This window comes from Miniopterus schreibersii (assembly GCF_964146895.1).
Source record: "Miniopterus schreibersii genome assembly, chromosome: 10".
In the NCBI taxonomy this organism is placed as follows: Eukaryota; Metazoa; Chordata; class Mammalia; order Chiroptera; family Miniopteridae; genus Miniopterus; species Miniopterus schreibersii.
The window spans coordinates 22403822-22418811 of NC_138110.1; the positions used below are offsets into that span (position 1 = coordinate 22403822).

Below are 14990 nucleotides of genomic sequence, written 5' to 3' on the forward strand. Positions count from 1 at the left end.
ATAAAGATTACCCTAGACATAATCTTAACCATTGCTTCCCCTTGCCTAAAGGAACATTATCAAAGGCACCCATTCTTTGATTCTTGTCAAAGGAATGAAAACATTGACTCCATATTACTAGTTACAAAGAAAGTCTTTGGCAAGATGCTCCAAGATACCCAAGTGTGCCATCTAACAGTCTGAAGAGAAAAAACACAAAACAAAACTTGAAGAAGCAAATGGTAAGTGTTAGACATGAGCAGAGCACAGATGATGGGCGAGGTTCAGAGACTCACCAGGGCAGAAAGTCCCGATGCCTAGCAAGGTGCAAAACTGGGAAAACAAGAACCTTGTCCCCAGGGTAACCTGTCCTCCCCCAGCAAATTGCTGGTCATGAGGTTTACACCCCCTGACCTTTTCCTCCCTAAAGATAACATCTAAGCTTCAGTTGTATTTCAGCTCCAGACTCAGAAAAGCAGCAAAACCAGACAAGTGATGCAGTGGCTGCCTTAGGACCAGCTACATTGACTTATGACCCCCCTGCCCTGGCACCACTCAGTCAGTGGAGACCACGACCCTGAAAGAGCACACTTGGGAAAGCTGATGAATATTCCATTGAGACCCTCCCCTGTGACGTCCCCTAAGATTTCCACCCACAAAAAAAGATAAATATGCTCCCTAGTGCAGGGAGCATTCCAGCTCCATCTCCATCCCCCTTCCTTCCTCCAGGGGGACCCCATGAGACTTGTAACCAAGGGAGCAATTGGCAGGGCATCTCCTCCTGGGCTTACCCCCCCCCCGCCCCCCCGCATCTGTCTCCAAGGCCCCCTTTTCTCTGACTTCTCGTTGAGTCAGAGCAGCCCAGCCAGGCTCTTCTATGCTCTTCCTTGTTTCACTGTTGCAAGTATATCTTTGCTGCCACCATGGGCCCAATAAATACCCTCTGACTCAGTGCTGTGTAGACTTTCCTTTTGATATCTCCATCCCCCCATCCCCTTTTCTTAAATAAATTTAATTTTTCTTTATTCACCCTCTGAGATGGCTATTTAGCCTGTCCGTGCACCACCGACCTTCACCTTTCAATAAGGACACATCTGTGTTTGAAATTGAAGAAAGTATCATCCTCTACAGCAGTGTCTGATAGGATATATAATATGAATGAATGAACATGAATCAGAAGCTCAGCACCTAGCAGCAAGTTCTAATTTTAAATAGGCCATAGCCACTCTTCCCCTCCCTCCCCCCAAGCTGCTAAAATGCAGAATATGCATTTTAACCTCTTCTTTGTTTGGGAGCAGATTAAAAAAACACAAAAAAAAACTAAGAAAACTATTTTATAAATATATTTAAAAATTTTAGGCTTTTGAATATCTTTGGAAGTAAGAACATCAGAAGAATAATTCTTTTTAAGGATATAATCTGCTGTTATCAGCTTAGGCTGCAAGCCTGGTTTTTGAAAAATAATGAATTAGATAACATGATACTAGTACTTGCACTATCTTATATTTTAAGCTGCTTCTGCTAGATCTAGAGATTTTGGGGGCTGAAGAAGCCTTAGAAATCATAATCACCTAATTTTATAGATAAAGTAACAGTGGCCCAGAGAGGTGAACCAGATTCTTTTGACAATAAAAGAACTGCATCAAGTGAGTTGTAACCCAGTGGCAGGTGACACAAAGGGATAACTGTGGGAGGCTTTAGTCCCACATCCACTTCATCCATCTCCATAATCTCCAGTCATCCCCCTTTACCCCTTCCCCTCAGTAAATTTAAGATCTAGTAAAAACCAATTTACTGCTCAACCAAAGCTTCCAAACAAGGCCTCGTAGGTGCTTCCTCCCACGCCCAGCCCGGTGAAGAAATCCTGGAGTGCTCACTGTACACTTACAGGAGCAACCTTCCTTCTCTATCACTATCACCAGTGTCTAGAGTTTTGTGGGCCTTGAAAAACTGGAGTATTTGTTGGTATCCTGTTATTTTGTTTATTCCCTTTACTTATCTTCCTGGATCTCTCCCTACCTGGTTTGCACTTGGGGCCGATTTTGGGGACAGTGTTTATGTACCTCTGTGGGAAAGGACACATCTCTTCTTCCCTATAGGCACTAAGTAGTTGGCTTATTTAAACTTAATTTTTTCTTGGGAGTTTAATTCTTCTCTCTCTTGTTTTGGCTACTGCCTCTTGCCGCGGCTTTTCCCTTTTCCATTTTAGGGGACCCTGAGAAGTTTAGGAGATGATTACTTTGCATACTGCACTTGCCCTCAAACAATATTTAAAATTTAACACCATCAGATTCAACCTCTTACTGCTGCTATCAAAGGTAAACAAAGCTGACACCAAGTAGAATGGTAAAGACCGTATATCAGTAATATGCTATTGGAACAGGGAAGAGGGTCAAGTGTGAACTAAACTCAACTTCAGTTTGTACAGAGGCGACGGGGCATTTTAAAGCGTGAATGAGGGAGTAGAAAGGGAGGAGAGCAGAGGCTCAGAAGAATCAGGAATGTGAAAAATACTAAGTGCAGTCAGTGTAAATGTTGATCAGGCCAGCTGTCTGTTAGTTGGAAATATCAGTTAGGATCCTGCAGTCCCACAGAGACTGGGAGACAGAGGCCCTAGGATAGGATTCCTGAGGTTTACGTTGTAAAGTAGGGCCTTTGAGTCCTTAAGGAAGACACTCTTGAATTGTGGGAGATTCATAGACATCTCAAAAGGGCAAAGGAAGGATTCACAATGTAAGCCTTTTAGGTAGGTGTGGTAATTCAGGGTGGGTCTGGGCCTCATTTGCAGCTGTTGGCTAGAACAAAGGACATTTTTTTATTTTTACTTTTTGCAGCCTTTAGCTCCCTCAGGCAGGCACTTTAAGTGGTCATCCCAGGAATAAGGCCTTGAGCTGTAAGAAACTATGTCAATGTTTTTGTTTTTTAGGTGTTTTAATGAGGGGCTAGGGAAGTGGGTGAAATTCTGTGTTGAGAATCCCTAGTTTTTATAGGCCAAGGTTGAGGCCTAGTGGACAGCTCAGAACAGCCTGGTTAGAGTTTGATCAAGCAGAGAATGTTTCTCACTGAGTAATTTTAAGACATGTTATTTTATTCTAATTTTTTAAAAAATTATTTGCCAAAGCCCCCATTTCTTCATCTGTAAAATAGGAATATTAAAATCTCATATAACTCTTGGGAGCATCTAGTACAGTACTGTCCAATAGAAATATAATTCAAGCCTCATATGTCATTATCAGTGTCCTCACAGCCACATTTTTTTTAAAAGTAGAAATAAACAAAATTAATGTAAATTTGATTTATTTACCTAATATATTCAAAATATCTCAACATGTAATCAACATTTTTAAACTATTGGCAGATTTTTGCTATCTTGTCTTCGTCCTAAATCTTTGAAATCCTGTAACTTACACTTACAACACCACAATTGGGACCAGCCCCAGCTCAGGCGTTTCACAATAGCTTGCACAGCACAGCTCAGGTCTAGACTGCTAAGCAGACGGACCTCGCTGACGTAAGCGCGGGGGCGGGTCTTAGCCAGCTGGGGGGCGGAGCTTCTCGGAAAGGGCGTTTGGGGCCTTGCCGGCCGCCGTAGAAGAGCACCGGCAGTGGCGGCGCCACGTTCCCCGCGACGGCTGTGGGCAAATTAGCTGGGACTCCGGGTGGTTCCCGGCGACCATGGCCTTTACCCTGTACTCGCTGCTGCAGGCTGCCCTGCTCTGCGTCAATGCCATCGCCGTGCTGCACGAGGAGCGTTTCCTCAAGAACAGTGAGTGGGGCCGCGGGGCGGGGCTGAGGTGGCCGCGGCGGAGCCCGGCGGGGGGAGGGCGACCGCGGACCGAGCCGGGCCGCCTGAGGGGACAGCCTGGGCCCGGACAGACGGGCTGCAGAGCGCTCGGCTCTTGGAGCCCTTCCTTGCGAGGGGAAAGCCGAGCCACTTTCATCTCACCAGGTTTGAACTTAGCAGCGGGGTAGAGATTGTTCAACAGACGCCCCCTGGGAGCCGGGCCCTGGGATGAGGGCGATACTGAGATGAGCCAGGGACCCTGCCTAGGATTGGTTTCGGTCAGTCATTTAATGCACTTCTCAGTGATCACTTAATAGTCAAAAACTTGGGGTCTGAGTTTTCGGTTAAAGAGGGAAGGGCGTGGCTCATTTGGAGCTTAGGTGATCGGGTGAATCAACTGATGGAGGGCCGTGGGGGTTCCTGGGCTTTGGGGGTAAAAAGGAAAGGGAAAGTGTAGGGACTCTCGCGACATCCAGCCACCTACGTTCCAAGAAAGTTTACTCAGCGCATAGTTTTTGGTGCCTACGATGTCCCAGGAGCAGTGCTAGAATCATACAAAGACGAAGACACACGTTATGCCAACCGGGACCTCACAGTCCAGCAGCCTCCACGCCACCCTGGGCAGGCTGCTTCTTGCTGTTAGGAGGCAGAAGTGAAGCAGGATCCTGCGTTATGTGCACCATTTGCCACAGTGTACTAGTTATATCTGTGTGAATCACCGAAACGCAAACCCATGGACAAGATCGGCTCGTTTATTCCTTCAAAAGAGATTTATTGAGCATAAATGACGTGCCAAGCCCATGTAATAAAAGCTGAGATGACGGCAGTTACCCTGCCCTTCTAATGGAAGTTAATCTAAATAAAACTGAACAAATAACAATAACAAAGCTGCAGAATATTATGAAAGAGAAGCGCAGTGAAACTTTAGCCTGTGAATCTGAAAGCTACTTGGAGGAAGTGCACCTGACCCCAAATCTGATAAGTGTGTAAACATTAACTTGGTGAAGGTGAGGGGTTGGGAGAAGTTGAGAGGGTGTGAAAACTCTGGGACAGGTGAACACAAGGTCTTAAGCAGAGCAGTGACGTGACCAGGTTTGTGTTATTTGCAAGATCCTTTTGACTACAGTATGGAAAACAGATTGGAAGGGTAGAAGAGCGCATGTGGTGGACACCATTCCAAACAAGACAAGTAGAGATGGTGGATATATTATCAGTTGAGAGGGCATAATAACAACTAATACTTAACACTGTGTGCCAGGTGTCTGTATCAGGTGCTTTACATAGTGTTAACTTGAGTAACTCTGACAACAACCTTATGAGATAGATAGTTTTCATCCCTACTTTACAGATGGAGAACCTGAAGCACAAAAGAGAATAGGTAACTTTTCTAAGGTTACACAGCTAAGAAGTGGCAGGCCTAGGATTCAGGCTTAGGCAGTCTGACTCAAGAGTCCATCTTTTCACCACTATACATAACAGAAAAGTAGAAGGGATCATGTTGTGGGTTGAATTGTGTCCCCCTGCCCCCAAAAGATATATTGAAGTCCTAACCCTTGGTACCTGTGAATGTACCTTCTTTGAAAATAGAGTCTCTGGATGTGTAGTTAGTAAGATGAAGTCACACTGGATTAGGATGGGCCCTAGATCCAATGAGTGGTCCATATAAGGAGAAAGAAATACAGAGACACACAGAGGGAAGAAGGCCATGTGACAACACAGGCAGAGATTGGAGTGATGTGGCTACAAACCGAACAACCCCAAGGATTACCATTAACGATGGGAAGCTAGGAGACAGGTATGGACAAGATTATCTCTCAGAATCCCCAGGAGGAACCAATTCTACAAACACCTTGATTTCAGACTTCTAGACTCCAGAGCTGTGAGAAAATAAATTTCTTTTGTGTTGAGCCACCCAGTGTGTGGTGCTTTGTTATGGTAGCCCTAGGAAGCTGTTACAAATCAGGAGATATTTTAAAGGTAGAAAAAGCAAAATTTACTGTTTGGACATTGGGAACGAGGAAGAAAGAAAAAAGGCAAAGGCCTCTCTTGGTCTTCTGGCATAAGCAACTGAGTGAAGGGTAGTAATTTTACTGAGAGAGTACTAGAGGAAAACTGGGGAGGGGGGTGTGGATAAGAAGGTAAAGAGAATGTAGTAAGTTTTAGACATGCCACGTTTGAGATTATGTCCGTGAGATATGCAAGTGGAGATGTGGAGTAGTCAGTAGGACTTGAATCCATAAAACAAAGCAAGAGCCAGAGCGGAGATTGAACTTTGAGTTTGCCCGCCACATGATAAATGAAGCCATGTGAAAAGATGAAAGTGCTCAGGGAAAGAGGAGTACAAAGGGAATTGGTGACCAGTACAGCTTGGACTCTCTTCCGGGATTTAATGTTTAGGTAGAGATGAAAGAACTGACAGGAGAAACTGATGAATGAGCAAAACAGAAAGAAGGGAAAATCTGGGGTTTCACAGAAGGCAAGGAGTGTTTGAAGAAAAAATAGTACAACAGTGGGATGTTCTGAGAAGCCAAGTAAGATAAGGACCGAAAAGTTTCCTAAGAATTCAGGGTAATAAGGTCCTTGCTGATTTTATAAGAGCAGTTACAGCAGTGAGTAAAATCCATATTGGAATGGGTTGAGAAGTAAGTGAAAAGTGACAAAATGGAGACAAGATTATCCAATGTTATCACGAAGTTCAAGAAAATTGATGTTCAAGAAAATCTATCAATTCTCAGTAAAAACAGTAAGAATTTCTGGTATTTGAGCCACAACCTGTGCCCCACCTCCCCGCAAAAAAAAAAAAAAAAAAGCAAAAGGAAGGAAATAAGAAAGATCACAGTGAAAATTAAAAAGTAATGAAATACACAGTGGAGAGAAAGAACAAAACCAAAAAAAAGGAAAGAAGACTCAAATTACAAAAATCCGTAATGAAACAGGGTGACATCACTAATGACCTTAGAGAAATGAAGAGGATTAAAGGGAATACTGTGAACAATTGTATGCCAACATATTAGATGACTTAGATGAAATAGACAGATTCCTGGAAAGATACAGCTTATAACACTCACTTAAGAAAAAATAAAAAATCTGATTAGACCTATAACATATAAAGAAATTGAGTTAGTAATTTCAAAACTTCCAATGAAGAAAAGCCCAGGCTTCAATGCTGGATTCTACTAAACATGTAAAAGCTTAATACCAATTTTTCATAAACTCTTCCAAAAAATAGGAGGTAGCACTTCCCAACTCATGTCATGAGGCTAGTATTAATCTGATGTGAAAACCAGACAGAGACATTACAAGAAAAGAAACTACAGGCCAGTATCTTTTATGAATATAGATATAAATTTTTAACAAAATACTGGCAAACTAAATCAAATAGGATTTCCCCAGGCAATCCAGGGTTGGTTTAACATTCAAGAATCAATTGATGTAATACATCATATTAGTAAAATAAATAAATTACATGATTATCATCGTAGACACAGCAAAAACATTCATTGAGTTCCAGTACCCTTTCATGACAAAAACTTTTAGTAAACCAGAAATAGGTGGGAACTTATTCAGTCTGATAAAGAGTATCTAGGAAACATGCACACAAATACCCCAACCCCCAGTTAACATTATACTTAATGGTGAAAAACTGAGTGCTTTCCCCAGTTAGGAAGAAGAAAAGATGCCCTCTCTTGCCACTTCTAACATCGTACCAGAGATTCTAGCCAGGGCAGTTTGATGAGAGAAAAAGAAATAAAGACATCCAGATTGTGAGGTTAAAAAAGTAAAACTATCTCTTGTTTGCAGATGACATAATCTTGTATAGGAAATCCTAAGGAGTTACCAAAACTATTAAAACTAATAAATGGGTCAGTAAGGTTGCAAGATACAAGATCAGTAACAGAAATCAATTATTTTTCTATACATGAACAATCAAAAAATGAAATTAAACCATTTTATTTTATAATATCAAAAAGAATTACTTAGGAGTAAATTTAAAAGAAGTGTGAGTCTTATGCTGTGAAAACTACAAGGCATTGTTGAATGAAATTAAAGAATGAATTTTTTTAAAGATAATTAAAGAAAATAACATCCTCTGTTCATGGATCAGAAGAGTTAATGTTGCTAAGATGATACCAAACAATATTATTGATTTACAGATATAATGCAATGTTTATCAAAATCCCAGTTGGTTTTTTTCTGCAGAAACTGACAAATAGATTCTAAAGAAAATGAAAGGGACTGAGAATAGCCAAAAAAATCTTGAAGGAGAAGAGCAGATGACTCACACTTTGAGATTTCAAAATTTACTACAAAGTTACAGCAATCAAAACAGTGTGATATTGGCATAGGACGGACATGTAGACCAATGGAGCAGACTTGAGAGTCCAGAAATAAACCCTTATGTTTATGGTCAATTGATTTTTGATGGGAGCCAAAACAATGCAATGGGTTAAGAATAATCTTTCAACAACTGGTGCTGGAACAGCTGCATATCCATAGAATAAAGAATGAAGTTGAACCTTTCTGCTTCATACTAAACACAAAAATTAACTCAAGACCATAGACTTATAAGCTGTAAAACCTAAAGCTATACAACTCTTAGAAGAAAATATAGGCATAAAGCTTTGTGACTTTGGATTAGACAAAGCCTTCCTGGATACAACACTAAAGCAGAAGAGCCAAAGAAAAAATACAATGGGCTTCATCAAAATTAAAAACTTTGTATCTTTAAAGGACACCATCAAGAACATAAAAAGACAACCACAGAATGGGAAAAAATATTTGCAAATCATATATATGATAAGGGACTGCTATTCAGAGTGTATAGAGAACTGTTACAACTCAATAATAAAGGATGAATAATCCAGTGCACACATTAAAAATTTGGAACGGTTATCTGATAGTCAAATTATGCTAAGTGAAAGAAGCTAGTCATGAAAGATCACATATCATGATTCCTTTTGTGTTTGTTTATTTACTTATTTATTTTTTAGAGAGAGGAAGGGAGAGGGATAGAGAGAGAAACGTCACTAAGAGAGAAATAGCCATTGGCTGCCTCCTGCACACCCTCTACTGGGGATTGGGCCCGAAACCTGGGCAAGTACCCTGATGGGGAATCGAACCAGTGACCTCTTGGTTCATGGGTCGATGCTCAACCACTGAGCCACACCGGCTGGGTGATGGTCAAGATTATTGATTATTAGAGAAATGCAAATCAAAACCGTAATGAGATATACTTTATACCAACTAGGATGAATGTAATAAAAAAGAGTAATATGTTGGTAAGGTTGTGGAGAAATTGTAACCATTATACATTGTTGGTGGGTATAATAGCTAAAAAGTGGAAACAACCCAAATGTCCATCAACTGATGAATAGGTGGCTATAATATGTAGTATATCCACACTGTAATGTTATTAATAAAAAAATGAAATATTGATATGTGCTACATGGCTGAACCTTAAGATCATTATGCTAAGTGAAAGTAGATAGTCATAAAAGATCACATATCATTCCATTTGTATGAAATGTCCAGGATAGGAAATATAGAAATATAGAAACAGAATGCAGATTAGTGGTTGCTTAGTGCTGGAGGCGTCTGAGAGGATGGGAAGTGGTTGCTAATGGGTACAGGGTTTCTTTTGGGGGTCATGAAAATGTTCTAAAATTGAGTATGGTGATGGTTGTATAACTCTGAGAACCATACAGGTATCCCCAAAAATGTATATACACTTTAACAGCTAATAGCTCAATTTTGAAAATGAAATGTATTTTAATAAACACTGCCTTTATAATTATTCAAAGTGTGTGTATACATTTTTTTGGGACACCTTATATTTAAACCACTGAATTGTATACTCGAAATGTGTGAATTGTATGTGGTTTTTAAAAATAGCTTTATTTTTTAAAACCACACAGTTTAAAAAAATCAGACAAGTATTTATTATATCCAATAGTAATTATGAGTAATTTAAAAGAAACATGAAACTATTAGTCAGCTGGAGTTGCCGAAACAAAATATCATTAAGCAAAGTGAAATCTTGTTTCATGATACTTGGTTCTTTCATGTATAAAATAAAGACTTGTTCTCTATCTTCAAGTTTAAGGGTTAACATGTCAGGAATTAATTAAGTCATTTGAGATTTTTTAAAAAAATGTAGTCATATGAGATACGACAGGTGAACCTGAAATGAGGACAAGAGAAGGACACATTGTAGAAATGAGGACATGTAAGTCTTTAGAAGAATGTATCAGGTAATAAAAAAAGAACTAGCAGGTAAAGGTAAAGAAATAATGATTTATAATATCAGGAAAAGGATGTAGAAGGTAAAAGACTCATTTACAGAAAATAAGTGGGATAGTGAGCTAAATTCCTCACCTCAGGACAGAAATGAAGAATGGTCAAGGGGGGAAAAGATGTGCCCCTGCTGGCGTGACAGAACATGCTCTGCAGGCCTCACCAAGCTGTGGCCAAGTTTAGGTTAAAATTTCCCCCGTGTAATGTAGATAGTGAATCTGTTACAGTGTTGTTATTATACTGATAGTTAACGTTGGGTTTTATAAATTCCGAATTGAGCTAATTAATTATTCAGCTTGACGTTGCTTGTTCAGTCCTGACTTGAAAAATATTTTGTTAATTTAAAAAAGGAGTAAAATAATCAGGGTGTTACAGTGGTCATCTTTACTGAATTAAATGCCATGGAATAATTTATTAGATTTTAGTTAATTTTATAAAACCAAAGTGGAAATGAATTGAGTTTTTGTTGCTTATCAAAAGTAAAAAACATACTGTAAAGTATTTCACTTACTAGTGTTTTTACTTTTAAGTTGTATGACTTTATATTTTATGTCTTTAACAAAGGCTTGATAATCTCTTAGAAAATGACTAATGAGAGAGCAAGACAAGGACATAATAAATTTTAACACAGCTAATCATTTTTATATTATGCAGTTGGCTGGGGAACAGACCAGGGAATTGGCGGATTCGGAGAGGAGCCAGGAATTAAATCTCAGCTAATGAACCTTATTCGATCTGTAAGAACCGTAATGAGAGGTAAGACAAAAAACTAGTGGAACACTCTTAAGTTTTAATTTTGTAGCTTGATTTGAGTAGCAAAGCTTCTGGGTGTGAATACTATCACATACCATCTTTGCAGCGGGAAATTTTTTTCTCTTTAACCTGGCTTTATTGCTTAAAAATTATTGGTTTCTTTCTTAGTTTGCCTCTTATTTCTAAGCCAGTTGCAAATGGAATGCTCAGTGGTGTCATCTGTTTTTATGTTACCTCTCAGAGTTGAAAGACAATGATATCCTTGCCTTTTGGAAATCCTGTTGCTTCCAAGTAGTAAAGTTATCTAGAGTTCTATAGAGTTTTCAAGAGAAAAATAAAGGTCCCGTATTTGCTGTTCTCTTAGAAAAGACTTTAGAGTAACTCAATAGAGTTCAGAACCTTTTACTGAAAACCATTAAAGCCAGGGCCTCTCTTCCTGGCGGGCGTGGCTCAGCGGTTGAGCATCGACCTAGGATCCAGGATGTCACGGTTGGATTCCGGTTGGGGCACATGCCCGGGTTTCTGGCTCAATCCGCAGTCAATCCCCACTCTCTCATCATTGATGTCTCTATCTCTCTCCCCCCTCCCTTCCTCTCTCTGAAATCAATAAAGATATATTAAAAAAACAAACAAAAACCAGGGTCTCTCTGTCTCCCTCTTTTCTTAGCTGCTTTAATCACAACTTTGAGTAGAATGGTAAGTTAATTCTTAATTTGGTGATTAAACTACTGAATCACCTTTGCATTCGATTTCTAATGTCAAGTTTCACTGGTAGCCATATGGGTCTATTTCTGCCTGGGTCCAGTGTGCTTCTGTGTTCCCAGAGCTGCACCAATACAATCTACAGATGTTTTCATATTAATCTAGTTGTGTCAATGTGACCGTTTTCCCCATCACACAAGCCCTCTTTAAATTAAGTTTTGGATTTTATGATCCAGTGCATGTTTGAATATTCCTGTTATAAGTATTTGCAACACGATTATGATGACATATTGTTAGGTATTACCAACCTTCCTGGATGCTAGTAATTATGGCTTAGTTTTCTGATAATTTTCTTTATAGTAACAACTTTTTTTTTTTTTTTTTTTTTGCAGTGCCATTGATAATAGTAAACTCAATTGCAATTGTATTACTTTTACTATTTGGGTGAAGATCAATGGGGGAAATGGAAATTCAGAAGAAGAGTTGCCAGCAGAAGTTATAACTTTGGTCATTATTGGAATATACGTATCTTAGCTGGCTGTCTTTGGACTTGACAAAAATGTAAACGTGATAATAAAACTAGAGTCCCTATTCATCTGATTTTTTAAAATGCTGCACTTATAGTTTTATTACAAAAAGATCAGATCATCAGAGGCAGTAACTATCCAGGATTGGAATACATTTGATTGCTGACTGTTAATAAAAGTTTGTGCTATGGTAAAGATTGTTCAAAGGGTGCAGGACTGTTACTTCTGTGTTTTTATAGCTTTTTGTCTCACTTCTCAGGGATGAATTTTTTTTGCTTTTGAAGTTCCTTGTGACTTAGCTATGATGCTCAGAGAGTGATTATCCTCCTAGATAAAGTTTAAAGGATTTAAAAAAGTAATTACTACATATAAAATGATAAATAGGTAATTGGGATGATTTTATTTTGAACTCTTTGGTTAAATATTTTGTCTATATTGTCAGCTATGAAAAATCCAAATTTATGGTATCTATCGAGGAGCAATACAATCTGACTTTAGGGAGAATTATAATTTTCTAAGTCAGATAGTCACATGGTGATTGAGTTTTTGTTTTAATCTCTTTTCGTGCATTTCTTATTTTAGTAATTGGTCTGAATGATGAGACCAAGTCAGTATCTACATATTTTCATTGGTAGAAAAATCTGAGTAGAAAAGTCTATGCCCTTTTTACAATGATGACTTATTTTTTGAAATCAGCATAAATAGTAACCTGCAAGAGCAATCCTAAACAATCACAATTATAAAGTATACTATGTAAGAAGACTTATCTATGTAAGAAGACTTTATTGTGAAGCATTTACCTGTCCCAAAACTATCCATGTTTGCAGTTCTTGGAGTAGTATATTAAGGAGAGTGATTCTTAATTCTTTCCATCTGTCACTAGGACATTCATGCTGGATAAGTTTTGTTTTGATGCCTTAGACCATTCTATATTTTACTTATCCCATTTTACAGTTTTATGCAGGAAGATTAAAACTATGTAAATGCTTTTTCTGGAAATTAAAGGTTATAATATTTTAAAGGGGGTGGAATGGTATCTTTGTTTATAATGGGACATTTGTAAATAAAGCAAAATTTCCAAGTCAAGTACTTGTTTTTGTACCTTAGTGTATACCTGTCAAGTGTTAACAAAATTAATCTCATTTGTGCTTAACACTTCTTATATATGTTCTTTTCTGTAAAATCACTAAGCACAGATTTAATGAAAGTAAACATTCACAATCCATTTTTTCTTTAATGAATTGAATCACTGATGTAGATCAAGAAGACTCATGAGCAACTTTTATTCTATGATATAATTTACTTCTAAAACTTTGGAGCAAGTATTGGATGCCTGTTGGCCATCCCTGAGTTAGAGATGAATTATCTCTGGGCCCTGGGCTTGTAGCTGAACCAAAGAAAAGTATCAGGGATTTGTAGTTGATTATTTGGTTCATGTGGGTAACACATTTGGCACTTAGAGACAATGTTCTTTTGGCCTTACAAAGAGCTCATTCATGAGTCTGAGTGTAAGCCACTGACCATATTCAAAAGATTCAGTTAATTGAGGGCACTCCCATTTTCCACCAGCTATGAGCCATACAAAATTTTAAAAAGAAAGAGAGACTTTGCCCTGATGCCATTTTCATGTAAAACATTACAACACACCTTCATGCTCATTTAGTGTCAGGTACTGCCCAAGTTCACACTCCATTGGGAAGCAGTCACAGCAGGGCAGGATCATAGTATTCTGGAGCAAAGCAGTTCTGGGGAAAGTGAAGCATTGAACATCAAAGTATTTCATCTCTGGAGGCAGCTTACACATTTCTAACTTTAATGTGCCTGAAGGGAGGTCTGCAAGCTTCTGCAGGTTAACCCGGGTTTCCCCAGAGCAGTTGTGATTTAGTAACCATAGTACCTTATTTTAGCCTGCCCACGCCCTCCTTAGCCATTCTCAGAATTACCAATTTGTGATCGTTCTGGCCTCCAAATATCCAAGATGTTTATGGTCCTATGTATTCTGACCCTGCATCTGTATACCTCTAACCTGTCATGAAGGTTCTTGGCTCTATAAATATTTTTAAGTTTTTTTTAATCCTAACCCTAGGATATGTTTATTGATTTTAGAGGGAGGGGAAAAGAGAAATATCAGTGGCCTCCCGAACACACCCCGACTGGGGATGGAACCCACAACCTAGGTTTGTGCCCTGACCAGGAATTGAACCCACAACCTTTTGGTGTACAGGATGATGCTCCAACCCAGCCACCCTGCTAGGGCTGTAGTCTGTTAATATTAACCAAGTTTATATCCTAATCCTTAAGTACAATAGTTTTCAAACTTCGATTAACAGCAGAACCAGGCTTTCAAAGGAATAATAACTAATACTCCAATATCTAAAACAGATGTTAGCAGGACTATTGATTTTTAGTTGAAGCAGGGATGGGGCCCAAAGGCCCATTGTTCAGCCTCCACCTTAATTCTTGTCAAGCTTCCTAAGGCACCTCCATAAAACCCTAAGTTTTCAAAAAACATGGTTAAAAAGTGTGTTTTTTAAATCCCTGCTTTAGATAGAGTAGGCAAGATGATCTGTGCTCTTTAGGCATATGTAATCACTTGTGTGTATGTGTATATACTCATAAAATCACTTGAAAAAAAGCAGTATATTTGAGTAAAAAGAGTAGGAGGCAGGATATTTCTAATACGCCAAGCAGGAACCTTCTATCAGATGACTTAAACTTCCTAAGACCTCGTTTTGGTTGCTTCATTTGTAAAATTGGTCAATAACTGTTTCAGAAGTCTTCGCTAGGTGATTTATATTTATATTTTTCAGGTCACTAACCTTTTATTCTAGATGTACCTCAACCAAAGAGATGTTCTCCTGAAGTAAAATGTTTGTGGTGAAATAAATCACTTTTTCATTGACTTAGTTTCAAAGTTATGACCAATAATAAAATTTTGATACCATGCAAAA

At 38.8% G+C, this 14990-nt stretch overlaps 1 protein-coding gene across 1 annotated transcript; it reads left to right on the forward strand.

Moving 5' to 3' along the window:
• Positions 1-3545: 3545 nt before the first annotated feature.
• On the forward strand, positions 3546-14990 carry IER3IP1 (immediate early response 3 interacting protein 1). The gene is made up of 3 exons (XM_081149788.1): positions 3546-3745; positions 10712-10813; positions 11905-14990. The coding sequence occupies exons 1-3, from the start codon at positions 3655-3657 to the stop codon at positions 11958-11960; spliced, it is 249 nt and encodes an 82-aa protein (XP_081005914.1). The 5' UTR covers positions 3546-3654; the 3' UTR covers positions 11961-14990.